Genomic DNA, 19,135 nt, shown 5'->3' on the forward strand with positions numbered 1-19,135 from the left:
TTATTCATACTAAATAGACAGTTTTGATACTTGGTCAACAGGGACATGAAATCCTTTTTGATCAAAGCAAAGGAGATGATGGTCATAGCAAACAGAGCTTTGGATTCAGGATTCTGGGATGGAGGTCCACTGTGAATTATTTTATGATTTTACCTAATGAGTAAAAGTTTTTACCTTATGAGTTTGAAAATTTCCATTTAAGTGAGTGTGTGTGTGTGTTTATGAGTGTACATGGAGGTATTTGAAAGCTTTCAACGTTGCAGTCTCTGACATGTGAATTTTAAAAAGGATGAAAAAGTAGTTCAGGCACTTGGAAGTCTCTTTCTAGAACATTACAAATACTGCAGTTTTGGTGTGGAATGATATTTGAAAGAGAGCAGTCTTAGAGATGCCTGTAGTAAACGTCCTTTTTGGAAAGGAGCTGTTTGCTAATAAAGAAATCGGGACTGACAAACAGTCGTGTCCTTCTTTCTGGACGTTACCTGTGTCTCAGCCTAAAGTGGGAATCGGAGGTCTGTGACTGACCTGTGCAGGCATGGCAACTCGGCCGTGTTGGTGTTACGTGTGTTCTTTAAATAAGACAGTTCAGGGTTTATAGAGAAACACTTCATACTCATTTTTGATGCTGTTTTCCATCTTTATCATGGAGGATTTCAACCCCTCTACGGAGGGAGGATTGAAGAAGTTTGCAGTTAACAACTTAAAATTCCCACAGTAAAGAGAAAGGGGATACCCATGTGGAGGTGCTTGTATAGAGTTGTAGCTGGGATGCTGGGAGAGTCACAGAACTCATAAGGGAAACAGGAGCCGGTGCCGTTTTAACCTTGGGCTCCAGCCACCTTGATCTTCTTGGCGGAAACGCTTGTGGAACCTCATGCACATGTGGCCCTGCCTCTGGGTCCCTCTCCTTCCAGAGCCCCAAGGTCTAGCTTGCTGACCCCAAATGCTTTCATTGAACTCAAGAGTGACTCACGAGGGATCCTGAGTCACAGTGGTGACAACAAACGATTTAGGTCCTGGCTGGTGTATTTTAAGCAGGATCATCATTGGCACTGAGAGAGTAACTTGTAAGTTGGATTTTTATATATTAAATTTTCCCTTTTAGAAGGAGTTGCGTGTGATAACTGAACACTTAAAGGGACCTTTGTGTGTTAGTTGTTGACTGACCTATTAGTGCATTTTATTTATTTCTGAATTACTTTAAGGAGTCAGTGTGATGTGTTCAAAGAGCATGGAATTAGGAATTGGGAAGATTTGAGACCTGGCTTGGTCACCAGCTGTGTGACATTAGGTAAGGACTTAAGCTCTGAACTTCAGTTTCGGGGCAGGGATTCCTTTCTTACCAAAGATTAGGTTAGTATTAGTATTATTGAGGCTCTTAGCATGTGACTGTGACACCTCATGGGCACTCCATTACTGGAAGCTACCATTTATGCTATTAGTAACACAACTTAAAGTAGCATTAAGTGATGAATATATTTAGTTTACTTTTATATTGCTTTCCCCCTGCCATCTCTCTGTGTTGAGAGTGACAGTAGTCCCTTAAACTAGAAGTTGAATGTATAACCAGTATATTTTTAATATTTCACTTAACATTTCAAAACGAAACAGAAATTAGGGCTTCCCTGGTGGCGCAGTGGTTGGGAGTCCGCCTGCCGATGCAGGGGACACGGGTTCGCGCCCTGGTCCGGGAAGATCCCACATGCTGTGGAGCGGCTGGGCCCGTGAGCCATGGCCGCTGAGCCTGCGCGTCCGGAGCCTGTGCTCCACAACGGGAGAGGCCACAGCAGTGAGAGGCCCGCATACCGCAAAAAAAAAAAACAAAAAGAAAAAAAACAGAAATTAAGCAGATCAGTGAAATGAGGTTGAAAGTTCTAGAAAAGAAGTTTATGTGCTATTTCAAGTGATAATTTTGGTATTAAATTTCCACTCTTTCATTTTTGTTGGAGTTGATGAGATTGCTGAGCAGAGTAGAAATAACATAATGAGATACTAAAGCGATTTCAGCACATTGGGCATACGTAAGTCATAAAGGTAATTCTCTTAAAAATAAGTATTTGTTTATTGAAGTGTAGTTGATTTAGAATATTGTGTTAGTTGCAGGTGTATAGCATAGTGATTTACTAGTTTTGCAGATTATATTCCATTATAGGTTAATGGATATTATGTAAGACAATGGATATGATTCCCTGTGCTATAGAGTGTATCCTTGTTGCTTATCTATTTTATGTATAATAGTTTGTATTTGTTAATCCCGTACCCCTAATTTGTCCCTCTTCCCTCCCTTTGGTAACCACTAGTTTGTTTTCTGTATCTGCGAGTCTGTTCCTGTTTTGCGTATACATTCATTTGTGTTATTTTTTTAGATTCCACATATAAGTGATATCATACAGTATTTGTCTTTCTCTGTCTTACTTCACTAAGCATAATTTATCTAGGTCCATCCACGTTGCTGCAAATGGCAGTATTTCATTGTTGTTTATGGCTGAGTAATTTTCACATACACACACACACATACACACACACACACACACACACATACACACATCTTCTTTATCCAGTTGTCTGTCGGTGGGCACTTGGGTTGCTTCCCTGTCTGGCTGTTGTAAATAGTGCTGCTGTGAACACTGGGGGTGAGTGTTTCTTTTGGAACTAATGTTTTTGTTTTTTCTGGATATATACCCAGGAGTGGAATTGCTGGATCATGTGGTAGTTCAACTTTTAGTTTTTTAAGGAACCTCCGTACTGTTTGCATAGAGGCTGCACCAATTTACATTCCCATCACCATGTACAAGAATTCCCATAAAGATAACTCTTTATAATTTGACCATTGAACACCCAATAATTTCTTCAAACTTTTTTTTTTATCACTTGTCCTTGAAAACAAACAGTTTTCATGTTGTGAAATCAAAGAAAGAGGAAATTCAGCATTGAAAGGCTAAGTATTATGGTTGTCATTTTATTTGCCCAGTGGAGAAATAAAAAAGGGAAATGAAATCAATGCCAAAAAATTGTGCCCCAGGTTAAAACAGTAGGATCTGGAAGTTGTTATCTGTTGGAATATCATTGCAGACTTTGCGGCGCATTTGGTGTCTGGTGGAATCCTACCAAAATTCACACCAGTGGATTGGGTTGTGATATTTACTAAGAAATCATCCCTCTCTTGGAGAGTCTAGTTGACACGTGGATTTGGTCCAAGTAGGAAGTCAGTGGAGTGTCCTGATGCCCTCCAAGTGGGCAAGTGCATGGGGCTTGGACCTGGGAAGATGGAGCCTGAAGGTCCCAAAGAGTTCTTGACTTGGGGTGAAGCAGTGTGGTGACCTGGTTAAACTTGTGGTTTCTGGATGTGTGATGCTGGGCAAGTTTCTTTACCTCTAGGCCTCCACTTCTCCATCTGTAAAATGGGATGATAATGGTGCTCGCCTTAAAACGTGTATGTGAAGATATAATCCGTATAAATCAATTGCATTTTAATTAATTAATTTTTTGGTTTTGGCTGTGTTGGGTCTTCATCGCTGCACGCGGGCTTCCTCTGTCTGCGGCGAGCGGGGGCTACTTTTCGTTGCAGTGCACGGGCTTCTCATTGCGGTGGCTTCTCTTGTTGCGGAGCACAGGCTCTAGGCACGCAGGCTCAGTAGTTGTGGCGCACGGGCTCAGTTGCTCCGCGGCATGTGGGATCTTCCCAGACCAGGGCTCGAACCCGTGTCCCCTGCATTGGCAGGTGGATTCTTAACTACTGCGCCACCAGGGAAGTCCCTCAGTTGCATTTTAGTACTATTTTCTCTGTCCTTTCTCTGTCTGGTGGGACTCTGTCTCAGTCACACTTATACATGTGTAAGGCTGTGGGTGCTGCTTTCTTTGAAGATTCATTCCTTGCTTATTTGAGAAAGATGTTTGCTTTTCAAAAGGTGATTTTTAAGGAATGTAGTAGTCATAGTAATTTTAAGAGTGGTGTTTTGCCACAAAATGCAATCCAAACTCATAGTTAAATCCTGTTTGTTTTGTTTACAGGGAACACGGGTCTGGCTGAGAGAAAATGGCCAGCATTTTCCAAGTACCGTAAATTCCTGTGCAGAAGGCGTCATTGTCTTCCGGACGGACTATGGTCAGGTGAGCAGAGTCCCTGCAGCTTCGTGACATCCGTGTTCTGCTTCCTTGGGTGACCCTACGTAAGGGCACGTGTGCTTATTCTCCTCGCCCTTCATACCTTAAACATCTTTTCTAAGTGATACAACAGAATCCCAAAAGGAATGTGTAATGCACACCTCGAGTGTATGAGCGACACACTAAAAAATTCTCCCAAATCGAAATCAAAGTGTTCTAACTAGTACTGGACAGAAGAGCACTACACTTGGCTGGTTTCCTTCCTGGGGATCAAGAAGAATCAGAAGTATAGGGTGCAAGCAATTTGAGAAAAAATTCAGATATATCAATATTTCCCGATTGGTTTCATGACCACGTTCCCTTAAAATTCATCAACTTTCCTAGTGTTGGAAGTACTGGCCTGCCAGTGAGACTGTTAGCAGTGTCCTGGTCCCTGTAAGGACAAGATGCACCAAACCACCTAACCTGAGCCTCTTGACCTTGTGAAGCAACTGAAGAAGCTCTTTCTGTTTGTGGGAACCACTGCTCCAGGGTCCCTATTCTTCAGTGTAAAACAAGTGAAAAGCCATATCACTGAAAACAAATACCTGAATCCAGAAACTGGCCCACTGCTTATATTTGGACAGTGGTGAAAGGAGCCCAGTTTCTCCATTTTATAAGGAAACCAGTTAAACATTTTTTAAATTGAAATATAGTTAATTTACAATGTTGTTAGTTTCAGGTATATAGCACAGTGATTCAGTTATATAGAATTTGTTTTTCAGATTCTTTTCCATTATAGGTTATTACAAGATATTGAGTAGAGTTCCCTGTGCTACACAGTAGGTCCTTGTTGGTTACTATATCTTATATATAGTCGTGTGTGTCTTTAATCCCAAGGAATTTTAATTTTAGAAATGGGTACCTCCCACAGAGACACATATTAAAATTGAAGACATAAAGGACTAAAATGACATCATATGCCAGTATTTCAAGCTCTCAGTTGCTGAATTTTGTTTGCAAGTTGTGTTGAGAACAAAATCTTCAAGGTCAGTGTTGTATAGTTGCGGCTGATGGGCTACTTGGTTATCAAAACCTTGAGCAGAGATGATCCTCTTGGTGGTACATTCCTCATTTCTTGACTTAATGAGCACTTATGTTTCTGGGCTATTTTGCAATTTCTCAGTTACTTTTTCATCCGAGAGTCTGGAATGGTGCTTCGGTATTTGTCTGGTGGTGAAGATATAGCTGTGATGTGCAATGGGCAGGGGGGTGGGTGGGTGCAGGGAGAGGGGAGCAAAGAGACCACTGGGAATCCAGTGTCTCCCAGTCACTGATGCCCAGTCTGGTCTCTTTCCCGTCAGCTTCTCGGGTAGTGTGATGTGACCTGTAAACTAAGGACCAAGTGACCCGGCCAGCATTTTTCTTTCTTGCCTTCACTCCTCCCCTCTTGCCGTCTCACTTTCCCCAGATGAGAATTGTTTCTTTCAGGCCTTGTCAAGATGACAATAAAAAAGGGAAAACAATATTTATACCGTGTACCTGACTTGACAGAACTTAATGGGGAATTCTTTTCTTTTTTTGTCGACTTATTTTTTTGTTTGTTTTTGTCCTCATAACTTTTATTACATTACAATAATTAGGTCGACTTATGTTTTAATCCCAAAGATACTTTACTTTTTTTCCCTTTTTTTCCTCTTAAGAAAAACTGTGATAACCACATAACGTTAAAATTCCCATCTTAACCACGTTGAAGTGTATATAGTTCAGTAGTGTTAAGTCCGTTCCCATTGTCGGCCAGTAGATCTCTAGAACTTTTTCATCTTGTAATACTGAGACTCTGTACCTAGCAAACGCCTTATTCCCCATCTCACCTCCCCCAGCACTTGGTAACCACCTTTCTACTTTCTGTCTCTATGATTTTTGACTCCTTTAGATACTTGTATGAGTGGAATCATAACAGCATTTGTCCTTTTCTGTTACTGGCTTATTTGGCTTAACGGAGTGTCTTGGAGATTCTGAAGATGCTATCAAACTTCGCTTTGCTCCGCAGAGGCGTCACAGCAATTCTAGCAGCCTGTTAGTGCTACTTACTGTCGGTGTCACGTGGTCAGCAGTCTGTGTCCTGTGACACCATTGCCAGCTGGTCAGTGGGCAGCCCTCCGTGAGGCATGGAAAGGGTTGGTCGGGTCAGCAATTCTCTTCCTTCTTGACGGTACTTATGGATTGTGGCTTTAGAAAGAACTAAACCAGAAAAGCCTATCCTTAAACGTGGAAACAACTCCCAAATTTGACTTCGAGTCTTCAATCGGTCATCAAATTCTTGGTCTTACACTGTCCGCTCTGTCATTCCCAAGTATGACAAGTATAATTAGCTTGGCGACCCATGTAGGAAATACAGGGTTTAAAATGTGACAAAAGTGAGGCAGGTTGGAAAGACATGGATCAGGAGCTGGCAGTGGCCAGAAGACTTTTGTTTCTCTCTTTTCTGACCTACTCCTTCCTCTCTTGACATTACAGATTCCCTGTGGAACATACAGGCGTCGCCACCAAGGGTTAGAAGTTCATCATCTGGTTCTGGTCCCCAGGACAGGCACACCTGCTGTTTATCTGATATAGATTTCTGAAGGAATCAGGGTCAGAGATGTAGAGCATTACCTTGTCCTGATCCAACCCGTGGTAACTTTTCAAAGTATGGGCTAATTTCAGCCCAATTTGGTATGTTGTTAAAGGGTGTTAGGATACTGGTGTTTCTACAGAAAGGGAGAATGGGGAGTTATTTAATGGGTCCAGAGTTTTAGTTTGGGAAGATGACAAAGCTCTGAAGATGCATCACGGTGATGGTTGCACAACGATGTGAGTGTGCTTTGATACCACTGAACTGTACCCTTAAAACTTGCCGTTGTCATCCTGTCATCCTTTTTATGTCAGTGTGTACATCTCACCACCATGGAAAACAGAAGGTATCAGTGTTTGAGGTCAAATGGTAACGGATAAAAGCTGTCAAGTGGGTATTGTTCTGTATCTTTATAAACAGCTCTAGTACAATTTTTATGTTACCAAAATAGGACCGCTCAGAATCTGTGAACAGCTTCCAAACTAGTAGTTGAACTTCCCTTTGGTTTACTGTACAGGAGTCACCTGGGGGTCTTGTTTCGGATGCAGCTTCTGATCGGCAGGTCTGGGCTGGGGGCTGAGAGTCTGCGCTTCTCACCAGCTACCTGGTGGTATGGATGCTGCGGGTCCGTGTTTGAGTCGGAGAACTGCCTTAGGGTCGTAGTTACTACAGTGAAGAGCAGGAAGTACTGTCAATCCCCTCCGTGGACCACCCGTGCTACTGTTTCCGACGAAGCAAACGTAAGGAAAAGAACTTGAGGCAGCGGTGGAAAATTTTCCCTAGGCCCTGAGAAGCTTTCCCTTCCTCTGTGTGCATTCCATCCCTCCCCCCACCCCACCCCCAATTCCAGCAGTCATTTCACCTCAAGCGTGGCCAGGGATTGTGCTGACTGCGGCGAAATAGTGCTCAGGTGGATTAAAAAGCAGTTTTCGAAATCCTGTTTCGTGTCGGAAACCAAGCGGAGCCACAAGTAACTAAAATCCTAAAATGAGGTCACGAGGACGGGGTAGATAGGAGATAATGCGGTGTTGTTTTTTGGTGAGAGCCCTAAAGGGCCCATTTTCTTATTTCATTCGGTCTCTGGGGGTTTTGCACATTTGCTCAGCTATTCTTTTTTCGCCAAGGAGATAGTTTTATATTAATCTAAAATTCCATCCCACACCAAAATTTAAACTGCTGTAGGTTGGTCCCAGGAGTGCAGGGGACCAAAACGTTCCCATTTGACTCATAACTTACGTTATACTCGCTGTGAAGTATTTGCCGATGGGAAAAGAAAAGTGCGAGTGACATGCTAACACACTTTGAAAAAATGCATAGTTGTGGCTTCTGGAGCACGAAGCACGTGGGTAGGTCAGCACGTGCTCTGCAAGTTAGAAATGACTTGTCTTCTTGCACGTGAAGCCTTGGACAGAGTTGTAGAAGAGCACCATGCTTTTGTGGCTCTGCAGGGTCCATATTTGGCTAAACGATCGACTCTGGTGAAAAGGGTAGGATGGAAGTTGGCACTGAATGTTTTTGTCTTTTCTAAAACGTTCACCAGGCACCTGGGTGATCACTGAAGCACCCTTTTGGAACATTGTAGAATTGACTAATGAGTTTTAAATTAGATTTTTAGCTTTGAGAGTCAACTATTTTATTATCCTTCCTGAAAAGAGCCTTATTTGCTCGCTCTGAAATAGCTTAGAGTGATATCAATTTACCTAATGTTATTTTAAGGGGTAGTTTTTTAACTTACCACAGTCTTACTCTCTGCAACCATCCTCTTGGGTTTTCTGTTTGCATTGTCCCTCTGTGGGGTCTTCTGAAATATTTTACTGGCTGGAGAATTAATCATCCCAATCTACAAGTAAATGCCCTCCTCCGTGCCCTTCTCTTATTTGCACCAAGTATAATTAGACTCGGTTTTCAAAGTTATTCTTCTCATTTTATTAATCCACAAGAAGGCCGTTAGATTGCCTGGTTCTTTCAAGTCATCGCCACTCTCCAAGATAGTCAGAATTCCTCAGGCCACACAGGAAACATAACCTTCATTATTTATAATCACATCTCCCATTTAAAGCCATCTCTAACCTTTTGGGTTTGACCTTCACTTTGACTTGTTGGAATTAATACTGTGGGCCCAATTTTGTCGAACTTGATGATGGGTTAGTGTAGTGATTTTTCATTGCATTTTTGGTTATTTTTCATACACTTTCTGCTCTGTCCAGCTGCTTTTCTTTGCTTTTTTTACCCCTTCACTTTGCCCACATTGATTGGTGTCTTTTTGTGTCCCTTGAATGTCATATGGATGTGGCAGCTTTTTGACCTCTCCGCATCCCGTACGGGTCCACTCCTGGGTCACACAGAAATCTCCCGCAAGCCTGTTGAGTGCTGGAAAATTGACCGTGGCACAGCCCAGAATATCTCCCATTTCAGAGCTCCGAATGTTACCCTGCAACCCCCCTGATGGTCAGGAATCAGACAACTAGAACTGAGTGATTTCATCTTGCGTTGGGAACAGGTCAGATCTGACTTCTCAAGGGAAGTGTGGAGCCTGGAGCTTTTAACTGAGTTGAGAATGTCATCTGAGAGGAAGCTGACTGCGCACGCTGGCCCCCGAGAGCCCAGGAATGCCAGCCCTTTTCAGCAGCCACAGAAGCTGCCTTCCTGGCTTCACTGCCAAAGCCAGCTGTTGGCAGAGACAGGTGCCGGCGTAAAGAGGTCTCCCCCGCCAGCTCCTTCTCTGTGAGCGGATGTGGAGTGAGCGAGCAGCAGTTGGCATGGCCCCCCAAGTCGTGTAGGGCCCCCCCAGGGCAGCTCCCGTGAATGGTGGTGGCAGGCAGGGGGAAACCAGCAGGGAGACGGCTAAACTTACAAAGATGGAGGGAAGGAGTTTGAGGGGACGACGTTAATGATGCAGGAGTGGTGTCATTAGGATACTGTGACTCTCAGAGCCCAATTCTTGAACAACAGGACAGAGTCTTTGTAGTCAACTGGCCTGCACATAATTCCCTTGCTTTTATGTTGTTTAAAAAACAAAAAAGCAGGGCTTCCCTGGTGGCGCAGTGGTTAAGAATCCGCCTACCAATGGAGGGGACACGGGTTCGAGCCCTGGTCCGGGAAGATCCCACATGCCGCAGAGCAACTGGGCCCGTGTGCCACAACTACTGAAGCCCACGTGCCGCAACTACTGAAGCCCGTGTTCTACAGCTGCTGAAGCCCGCGTGGCTGGAGCCCGTGCTCCGCAACAAGAGAAGCCACCGCAATGAGAAGCCTGTGCACTGCAGCGAAGAGTAGCCCCCGCTCGCCGCAACTAGAGAAAGCCCGCACGCAGCAACAAAGACCCAACGCAGCCAGAAATAAATAAATAAAATAAATAAATTTAAAACAAACAAACAAAAAACCAAAAAGTATATTCTGTCCCCTTTTCAATCTTTCTTCTCCTTTTTGGTAAAGAGAAACAGTCTTATATTAATGCACTTACTTGGGGGAAACTTTACCCATTTTTTTCCTCAAAAGGAGAGAAACAAATTATATTTTCGCTCCCTGTAGCCTCTCAAGTGTCAGGTATCCCTGGTGTTGCAGTCGGTGCTTCCAGCCAAATTAACCTCTGGGTTCCGTTGAACCATAGGGAGGCGCCATCTCTGTAGGATGGGGGAGCTGAAAAGGCAGTTTCCTGTGGTTATGCCTAAGAGTATGTTAATGGCCCTCTATTTTAATTGTGTGTTTTAGCTTATCGATATGTGTTTGATTTAAAGGTAGAAGTTTTGGCATACAGTAAAGTTTAACAAAGTAGTTTTTTTTGCAGTCCAGTTGAGAGGCAAAGCATATCCCTAAAATAGTATATACAGCCCTGGCTTTTGGGGTACCACTGCCATATTAAATTCTGTTGTGTGTATGTCTGTGTGTGTGTTAACAGCTATGACATTGTATTCCTTTTGGGGTTTTTAACTTTTTGGATGGGTGTGTAAAATATTTGCTATGATTGATCTCTCCTGCAAAGGTCCAAAAATTTTTTTTAAATTTTAACCATTTTTGGAATGGAAGTATATAGTTAATTTACAATGTTGTGTTAGTTTCAGGTATATAGCAAAGTGATTCAGTTATACATATGTATAAATATCTATTCTTTTTCGGATTCTTTTCCATTATAGGTTATTACAAGATATTGAATGTAGTTCCCTGTGCTATACAGTAGGTCCTTGTTGTCTTTTTTTTTGCGGTACGCGGGCCTCTCACTGTTGTGGCCTCTCCCGTTGCGGAGCACAGGTTCCGGACGTGCAGGCTCAGCGGCCATGGCTCACGGGCCCAGCCGCTCCGCGACATGTGGGATCTTCCCGGACCGGGGCACGAACCCGTGTCCCCTGCATCGGCAGGCGGACTCCCAACCACTGCGCCACCAGGGAAGCCCTCCTTGCTGTCTATTTTATATATAGTACTTTGTTAATGCAAAGCTCCTAATTTATCCCTCTCCTCGCTCCCTTTCCCTTTGGTAACTATAAATTTGTTTTCTATGTCTGTGAGTCTATTTCTGTTTTGTAAATAAGTTCATTTGTGTCATTTTTTTGATTCCACATGTAAGTGATATCACATGATTTTTGTCTTTCTCTGTCTGACTTACTTCAACAAATGTCCAAATTTGAGTTGAAAGAAAAATGAATGGATAAATATACAATTTATCTTTTTGAACTGGAATTTGGACTTTCTTGTGTGTGTTTATTTGTAGTAAATATAAATTACATAGAATTGACTACTTTAAATGTTTTTGAGTGTACAATTCAGTGGCATTAATTACATTCATAATGTGTGCAGCCATCACCACTATTTCCAAAACTTTTTCATCACTCCAAACAGAAACTCTGTAAGCATTAAGGGCTAACTCCCTATGCAATTTGTTGTTAAACTACTTTCTTCTTGGATACCTTTTGTTGTGCTGCTTCTAGGTATACAAGCACGTTAGAAACTCTGGTTTGTATTCTTTGTTAAGGAATAGACACTGTCAAGAAAGAAGTGGTGTAGACCTAGCTCAAGAGTCCAAGGATGGAGAATTGAATGTTGACTTAGATCTGCTGACCACCGATGGGCATTTGGCGCTGACCTTGTGATGTGTGCATGGGGGTGGATGGTGCTGCCCCTGTGGGTGGGTGAAGGGCCCTTCTCAAGAGGAAGGTGGCTGCACAGCCATCCAGAAAGCCAGAGGAAAGAGGGACATGCTTTTGACAAGTGGCAGATAATTTTTTAAAAAATCAGATGTATGCGATTTCCTTTGTTAACTTCAGTATGGGTCCATCTGTTATTCTTGGAATTCACTTCTGTCAAAACAGTGCAGCTGTATTAAGCTGGGAAACTCTTAAATTCCTGTGCTTTTCTCACATTTTGCTATTTCATCCTGGAAACGCCCGTCTCTGAAATGGATATTAAACACCAGCCCGTGGAGTTGCTTAGAGTCAGAAGTCTATACTCTAGAGACTGAACATCACTGGGGCTTTGTCTTGCTATAAAGACCAAGTAGACTGCAGTTTGTTCAACTTCCTTGGTTTAGAGTGAAAAAATTGTTTGTAGGCCTGAAAGCCACGTGATTGACTATCTAGATCTCTTCCAGGAATCTGGTTTGGCATCTAGTGGCTCAAAGATGGAAAGTCAAATAATTGTCACTCTGGGAATATAGGAAAAAAACAGTCTGATTGTCGGTGCACTAAGCTCCAGGCAAAAACATGTGCATATTTGTAAATCTGCATGTGCGGACACTTGCTTATTGTAACTTGGGAAGAGGTTGTCACTCTAGCCTACTGAGGGCTTGTCTTTCCCTTTCGAGAACTTGGGTCCTGCAGAGATGTGCCTGGCCTTCCCCACCTTCATTCAGGGATGAGCGCCTGGATGAAGACCTTTTCACAGAGGCCTTTTCAACCTCTCCATCCAAGAGGGCCACTACCTTGACATTGTATCATGTGTAATTATTTGATTTTTTTTTTTTTTTTTTTTTTTTTCCCTGTGTCTCCTCACCAAGCTCTCTGAGAATGGACACATTGCTGTGTCCTTAGCTCCTAGAAGCAGAGCCTGGCCCGTGAAGGCACTTAAATGCTGAATGCGTGGTGAAGCTCCATTTGTAGTCAGCACGGAGCCAAGCAAGTTCTTAGAATGATGTGTACTCTGTTGAGACTGTTATCATATAACGTTTTAATAAAGAAATCACAAGTCTGAACGGACCACAAGGGACAGAAGAAAAAGCCTCCTGTCACAAGAGTCCTGTTGCGAGTTTCGCTGTGTTATTTCTATCCAAACCACCCTTAGGCCATAAGACCAGAGCAAAATAAAGAGCATTGAAGATAATTAAAGGGAATTTCTTTTTCAAAGGAATGATTTCACTTGATAGACTCCAAAAACATACAAACTGCACTTTCATTTTTCAAGGGGGAGTAGGTGGGTGTTGAGTTTGGTGCAGAATATTTTTCCAAAGTTTGGCATTTTGAAACCTGAGATGATAATTCTATATACTTCAACATCTACACTGAAACAGGAAGCAGTTTACCGTGACAAACCCGACAAGATCCACTGGTGTTCTGAGGAGCGTGGGCCGTGTCAGGTGTCGCCGACCTTAGCTTGCCAAGGGTGCACACCACTTCTGTCACCTGCCCTATTGCCAGCACCTCTGAAAAATTCACCGGTGAGACCTTAAGATTCCCCTGTCTCTGGGGCCTGTCTCCCTGCTCCTTTAAGTAAATCCAGCTTAAGTGGATTGGGAATCCAGTTTATTTCTGACCCTTGCTTTCAGGACAGGCTTTTGCCTTCCCACCAAGCCTTTGGACTGGTCAGCTGGGCCCCTCCCTGTCTGGCATCCCCCTGGGCGGGTGGATGGGAGGGAGGGGTTGGATCTCTGTTCACAGTATTTACTGGCCCCAGTGAGCCTCTAGCTGACCACGCACACAGTGATTATGCAGGAGAGAACAGATGACTTCTGCCCTGGGTCATGACCTTCTGGGGCTTCCTGCCCTTGGTTGGGCCAACTTGTTGACTTTCTCCTTTGTGGATATGTCTCGACTTTGGCCTCCTCTTTCCTTCCTGGGTCCATTGAATGAGCCTCCTCTTTCTATCCCTTAGGCGTGCCTATTTATTTGGATCCCAGCCTGCCTTTGGCCTGCCTGTGCGTCCCATCTTCGCTCCACTGCTGGATTCCAGGCTCTGCTCTGGGTAGCTCAGCCGACTTTTGCCTCTGGGAGCCTGTGGTATACCCAGCCTCTTCCTGCAACCCCCAGGAATCCTGGTCCTGCATTGCTAGTGTCCGGGCACAAAGAGAAGGGCTGATGTTTTGTTCCTTTGGACCCGTGGTTGCTTTCAGTTTTGTAGTTAGTTTAGCAAATCCAATTGCTCATACTTGAAGGTAAGCAGGAGACTACCTTGCATTCTCTATACCCGTGAATACTGAAACTAGTCAGTACATTAATGCTGGATACCAAGCTCAGACCAGGTTGGTAACTTACTACTGGGGGAGGTGATGCCGAAAACTGATTAAATCAAGACTCAATTTTTCTTTCTTTTTTTTTAAGGCTTTACTACTATACCTTTATTATAAGTGTCATTTTGTGAAAAATGTATGTGAAGACTTTGAAGACAAAAACAGTCCAGAAAATTATCTATGGGAATCAGACGTGGCACCACTGAATGCTGTGTGCAATTTCAGTAGAAAATGCCCAGGCAATTTATTAGAACAGATTCAGGCAGTCGTTGGGTGTGACTGAGATTCAGCCCATTTCAGAAGTTCAGTTACAGGCCTGTTATTTGGAACCAGTTTTCTGGAAGACTCAGTGATATGCACCGGGAATTGGTTACCCAGTCTGTCTACAAAGACCTATTGGGGTCCCCGCACTGCAAGACTTGGGATGGTGGGAAAGTCCTGTCTTGCCTGATTCCAACTTTAGCTGTATGTTGAGTTCCACCCAGGCTGCCACTATGATGAGACTAGGGAACCACTCTCCCACGGTCACCTCCCTGGGAGCTGTGGGAAAGGGGGGCACCCCATTTCTAAGCTGTGTCTTCCTCACGAGGGTTGGCGTTTAGGATGGGTAAAGGGAAGAGAGTGCCGTTTGCTGGTGACATCTCTGTGCGAGGCACCATGTTGAAGCATATTCCTTCCGTTTGTCCTATTTAATCCTCAACTCTCCTAGGAAGGCGTGGTCAGCCATACTTATTGACACAGAGGTTGATCTTCCATGAAATAGCATTTCCAAGAGCCCACACTTGGTCAGTGATGAGTTAGTAGAGGTGGGGTTTGGATCCAGATTTGATCGACTTTTCACTTGATCATGTTACTTCCTCCAGAGAAGCGTGAGGTAGGACAGGGTGAGGCCAGTGATGGGGGTCGTTGCCTGTTTACCTTCTCAGGCCCGGTGACTGCCCGTCCTGACTGTTTCCCTAAGTTCATTTCTCTTCCCTCTTCAGGCCCCTGGGATTGAGTGTCCTTGTCTCCTTTCTGGTCACGACCTTTGTGCTTTCTCTTGAAGTTACTCTTGAAAATCGGTGGGTTGCACGGGGGGTACCGCCTTCCCAATTTCCTCTTCCTTTGTGATGGCTTTTTGCTTTTATTATGTTTTACTGCTCCAGGGAAATAGATGGATCGGCGAAAATCCCCCTTTTTAAAATTTTAATGTTTCATCGTCTTGTGTTCACCATCTCGTTTCCACGCTGCTGCTTCTGCCGGGGTTAGTTCTCAACCCTGGCTGCACATGAAATTCACTGGGAAGCTTTTACCAAGAGCCTTGGCCCTGCCCCCAAACAATGAAATCAGAATCTCAGCTGGGACTCAGGCCCTGTGTGTTTTTAGAAAGCTTCCTGGGTACCACTTAATAAGCAGTCAAGTTCAGAACTATTTCGTAGACCGAATGAGCATCCTGTTGAAATAGTCCATTAAAAGTTGTTGAAAAAGCACAACTTTGGCATACTGGGCTTGGAAAACGCTCATGTTACCCATGATTTCTAGGCCTTCACTTTTTCTTACATAGCTTCTTTTCTGGACACTTAGATGGTTCTGTGGAACGTCTCCAGTGCCCACAGTATCTTGGAGAACTCAGTTCCCTCTGTCCGTCCAGCTGTCCACTGGGGCCTTGTCTCCAAGGGACCCTGGAGTGCCCCCATCTCCCTCTTTCTCCAGGGAGTTGACCTGTTCTTGGTCTTTCCATCTCCACCTCTCCAGTCCCACCCTCTCTAGTTGGATACTCTGTTTGAGTGGGACATTTGGGTTCAAACGTCCCAAACGCTAGTGCGGTGTTGGTCCGTGTGTGATTCTCCGACTGGCTGCTTCATAATTAGTCATCAGGGCCCTCGTGAAAGATGCAGCTTCCTTGGTCCTCTTTCCCATCTGCCAAGTCCACGTCTCTGTGCAGGTGGTCCAGGGGGCTGTAGTTTAACAAGGTTCCCAGGTGATGCCTTTCATGGTGAAATTGGAGAACCACAGACTCAGCGTGTACTGTGACATGAGATAAATTCTCCCCGTCTCATTTGCTGTTTACTTCACATTGTGCTGCTCCCTGCCCTGTGAGGCCCGGGGCTCCGGGGAGGACCTGTCCTTCCTGACGCTGTGACCCTGCAGACAGGTTCCGTTCTTTCCTTGTCCGCATCTTCCTCATGCCTGCAGTCCTGCCTCCTTTCCTTCCTGTGTCTGGAACAGAACCTGGCGTTTGGGCACCTCTCCTGGCTGTGAGGCACTGTGAAGGTTTCTCTAATTTGTACTGGGAGAAATCCCAGCGCTAAAGCAGTTTCCTGGAATCCCTCCACTGAGCTCCACGCACGGAGGCTGTCAGTGATGGTCTTTGTGTTCCAACAATTCAGTGAAGTTATATTGGTTTCTGAGGGAACCTTATCTGTTTCTACCTCAAGGCAAGAGGGAGGCGGTTGGGGTCTGAAGGAAGGATAAGGCCCTGGGGTGAAAGCAAGGCCTGGGGAGGGGGAGGGGCGGGGATGTAAAGGCAGAGGCAGTAAGGGGCCTGTTTCCTGCACCCCTCCAGCCCTGCACTCGCCCTGTGGCTTGGACAGCCCCACGTGGGCTGGATGAGATGCAGAGCCAAGGAGGGATGGGTGAGTGGCAAGCAGCTGCCCCACACTGGAGAGGACAGGGGCTTATTTCCAACCAGTGGGTGCCTGCCTCTTCTGCTAACTTCTGCCTAAGGAGTGTCTGTTACTCAGACCTGCAGCGAAAGCGTGACTGACTTCCAGCTTTTATTTCAGACTGATTGCGCTGCCTTTTTAAGGTAAGGATTCAAACTACACAGGCACGTGGGAGGCATGGTGCCCGGGGAGGGGGGCCCCGTGACCTTTCCAAGGTGATGGGTACATTCAGTATACTGCTCTGTGTGGGTCGTCAGGCTGTCTGTTTGTGCTGTGTGCAAATGAAACCTCGGTGTTTTTCTAAAAAGTAGCATCTAGCTTGTTTGAAGGCAGCTGTTTGTATTGAAGTTACATATGTCGTCAACACAGCATGACTGAACTCAGTAAAGCTGATGTAATTACTCCAGTGTTGAACTGAAGCAGCAGTGGCAAACCATGGCCTGTGCCCAATGCCTGTTTCCATACAGCTTACAAGCCAAGGATGGTTTTTCCGTTTTTAAATGTTTGGAGAAACATCAAAAGAATGATATTTTATGACACATGAAAATGATAAGAAAGTCAAATTTAAGGAAGTTTTATTGGACACAGCCATGCCCGTTCATTGGTTAATCTGAGACTGAGTTCAAGCTACAGTGGCACAGTCAGGAGCCAGAAAGCCTCAAGTTAACCATCTGGCCCTTTGCAGAAAACGTTTGCTAAACCTGATCTAAAGGATCATTTTCCCCAGTTACTTCTGATGTGATGTTTAGTGCTGCAGGGGCCCTTCCAGTGCTTCCCAGTCCTGGCTACACATCGGAGTCACTGGAGGGGTTACTAATTGGGATGCTTCGGCCCCTACACCCAGCCCAGTGGTACGGCCTCTCCGGAGGTGAGCCCGGGCCCCAGCGGTACGGCCTCTCCGGAGGTGAGCCCGGGCCCCAGCGGTACGGCCTCTCCGGAGGTGAGCCCGGGCCCCAGCGGTACGGCCTCTCCGGAGGTGAGCCCAGGAATCTGTACTTGCTACCAGTGCAGCCAGCCACAGGATTCTGTGCTGTGAACCCCCAGCTAGTAGATGGATTCGTTGCAAAGCTCCATCATTTTGTTTTCCCTATGAGGGGAAATACCTTCCCCCAGAGGACAAAGATTGACAGTGGCAAAACCCATGTGTCCTGCTACCAGGAACCCTACCTGTAGGGTATTGGCCCTCAGAATGGAACAGGCATCAGAATCCCCTGGAGGGGCTTGTTAAACCACTGACTCCTGGGCCTCAACCCAGAGGTTCCGGTTCAGCGAGTCTCAGGTGGGGCCTGACCATTTGCATTTCTACAAGCTCCCAGGTGCTACTGATGCTGCTTGGTGTGGTATGCACACTCTGAGGACCAGCGTGTAGGGCTTGGCAGGCTGTACATGGGGGGTTTCCTTTAAAATCCATGTTCTAAATACAAGCATCTTATACACAGTCTTCCCCCCAAAGCATGTTCTGGAGAAACACAGACGGTCGCAGTCCAAGTACCTTTTTCGACTGCTGCAGCCATAAAGGACTCATTCTTGAAGTGTCCCGTCAGCAACTGTCTGGTGATCTTAGTTTTAAATACTAACACCTGTCAGTGGTTTAATCTGTAATTGTATTTTTTTCTGTGTCAGTGGAGAGCCACGCCCAGGCACAGCAAAAATAAGAAAAGCCTGTGTTTTGTGTTAGTTACGTCTCATCACATATCTAAGGAAGGTTGACTCATGGAAATATTTCCAAGGATGAAGTGATGGTGCTTACACACTTCCGGAGGTTGCTGGGTAAAGGTGGACACTTAATGCTTATTTTTAATACTGAAGAGTAGTTAAATTGTTAACTTACTGTTTGCCATGCTAGGCAATCATGTTGCCCTCATTTTCTAAGTGAGGTGTCAAAGCTGGAGAAGGAAGGAGAGCAATTTTCATGTTTAGGAGCTGCTGTTAGAACTCCCAAGCTCTTGATTATTCTTAGGTTTAATATACTGTTTTCTCCCATTGCCTGTGCCATCCTGGACTGACATTGGACTGGTAACCAGAGAGGGGGCCAGGACTAGGGTAAGGCGAGTGGGGTACGGAGGGTGCAGATGTAGAGAAGCACCATGCAGGGTCATTGCAGGCGCTGAAGCTGATTTGCACGAGCCCCAGGATTGGTGCATCCTTGAATTGTACATGCCAGGCACCTGCCTCACCCTAGTTCCAGCCCTGATCAGAACCTAGGAGTTTAAGCAAGGCTCCCTAAGAAAGAGGCCCATCTGTAGAATCAAATGCCCTTCTTCCCCTCCCTTTGCTTAAATGATTCATTGATACTTTTAAAATATTCTGAGAAAAGACTCATTTTGAACGGTCCTTTCTTTGATATTTGTTTGCAAA

General features: G+C 44.9%; 1 protein-coding gene across 1 annotated transcript in view; it reads left to right on the forward strand.

Annotated features, from left to right (window-relative positions):
- MYO10 (myosin X) overlaps positions 1–19,135 on the forward strand; it is a 218,301-nt gene that overhangs the window by 43,015 nt on the left and 156,151 nt on the right. The window contains exon 2 of the mRNA XM_024741735.1: positions 4,012–4,110. Within this exon, the coding sequence (XP_024597503.1) occupies positions 4,012–4,110 (99 nt within the window). The remainder of the gene's footprint in view (positions 1–4,011; positions 4,111–19,135) is intronic.

Source organism: Neophocaena asiaeorientalis, unplaced genomic scaffold (assembly GCF_003031525.2).
Source record: "Neophocaena asiaeorientalis asiaeorientalis breed wild unplaced genomic scaffold, Neophocaena_asiaeorientalis_V1.1 scaffold10, whole genome shotgun sequence".
NCBI classification, from domain to species: Eukaryota; Metazoa; Chordata; class Mammalia; order Artiodactyla; family Phocoenidae; genus Neophocaena; species Neophocaena asiaeorientalis.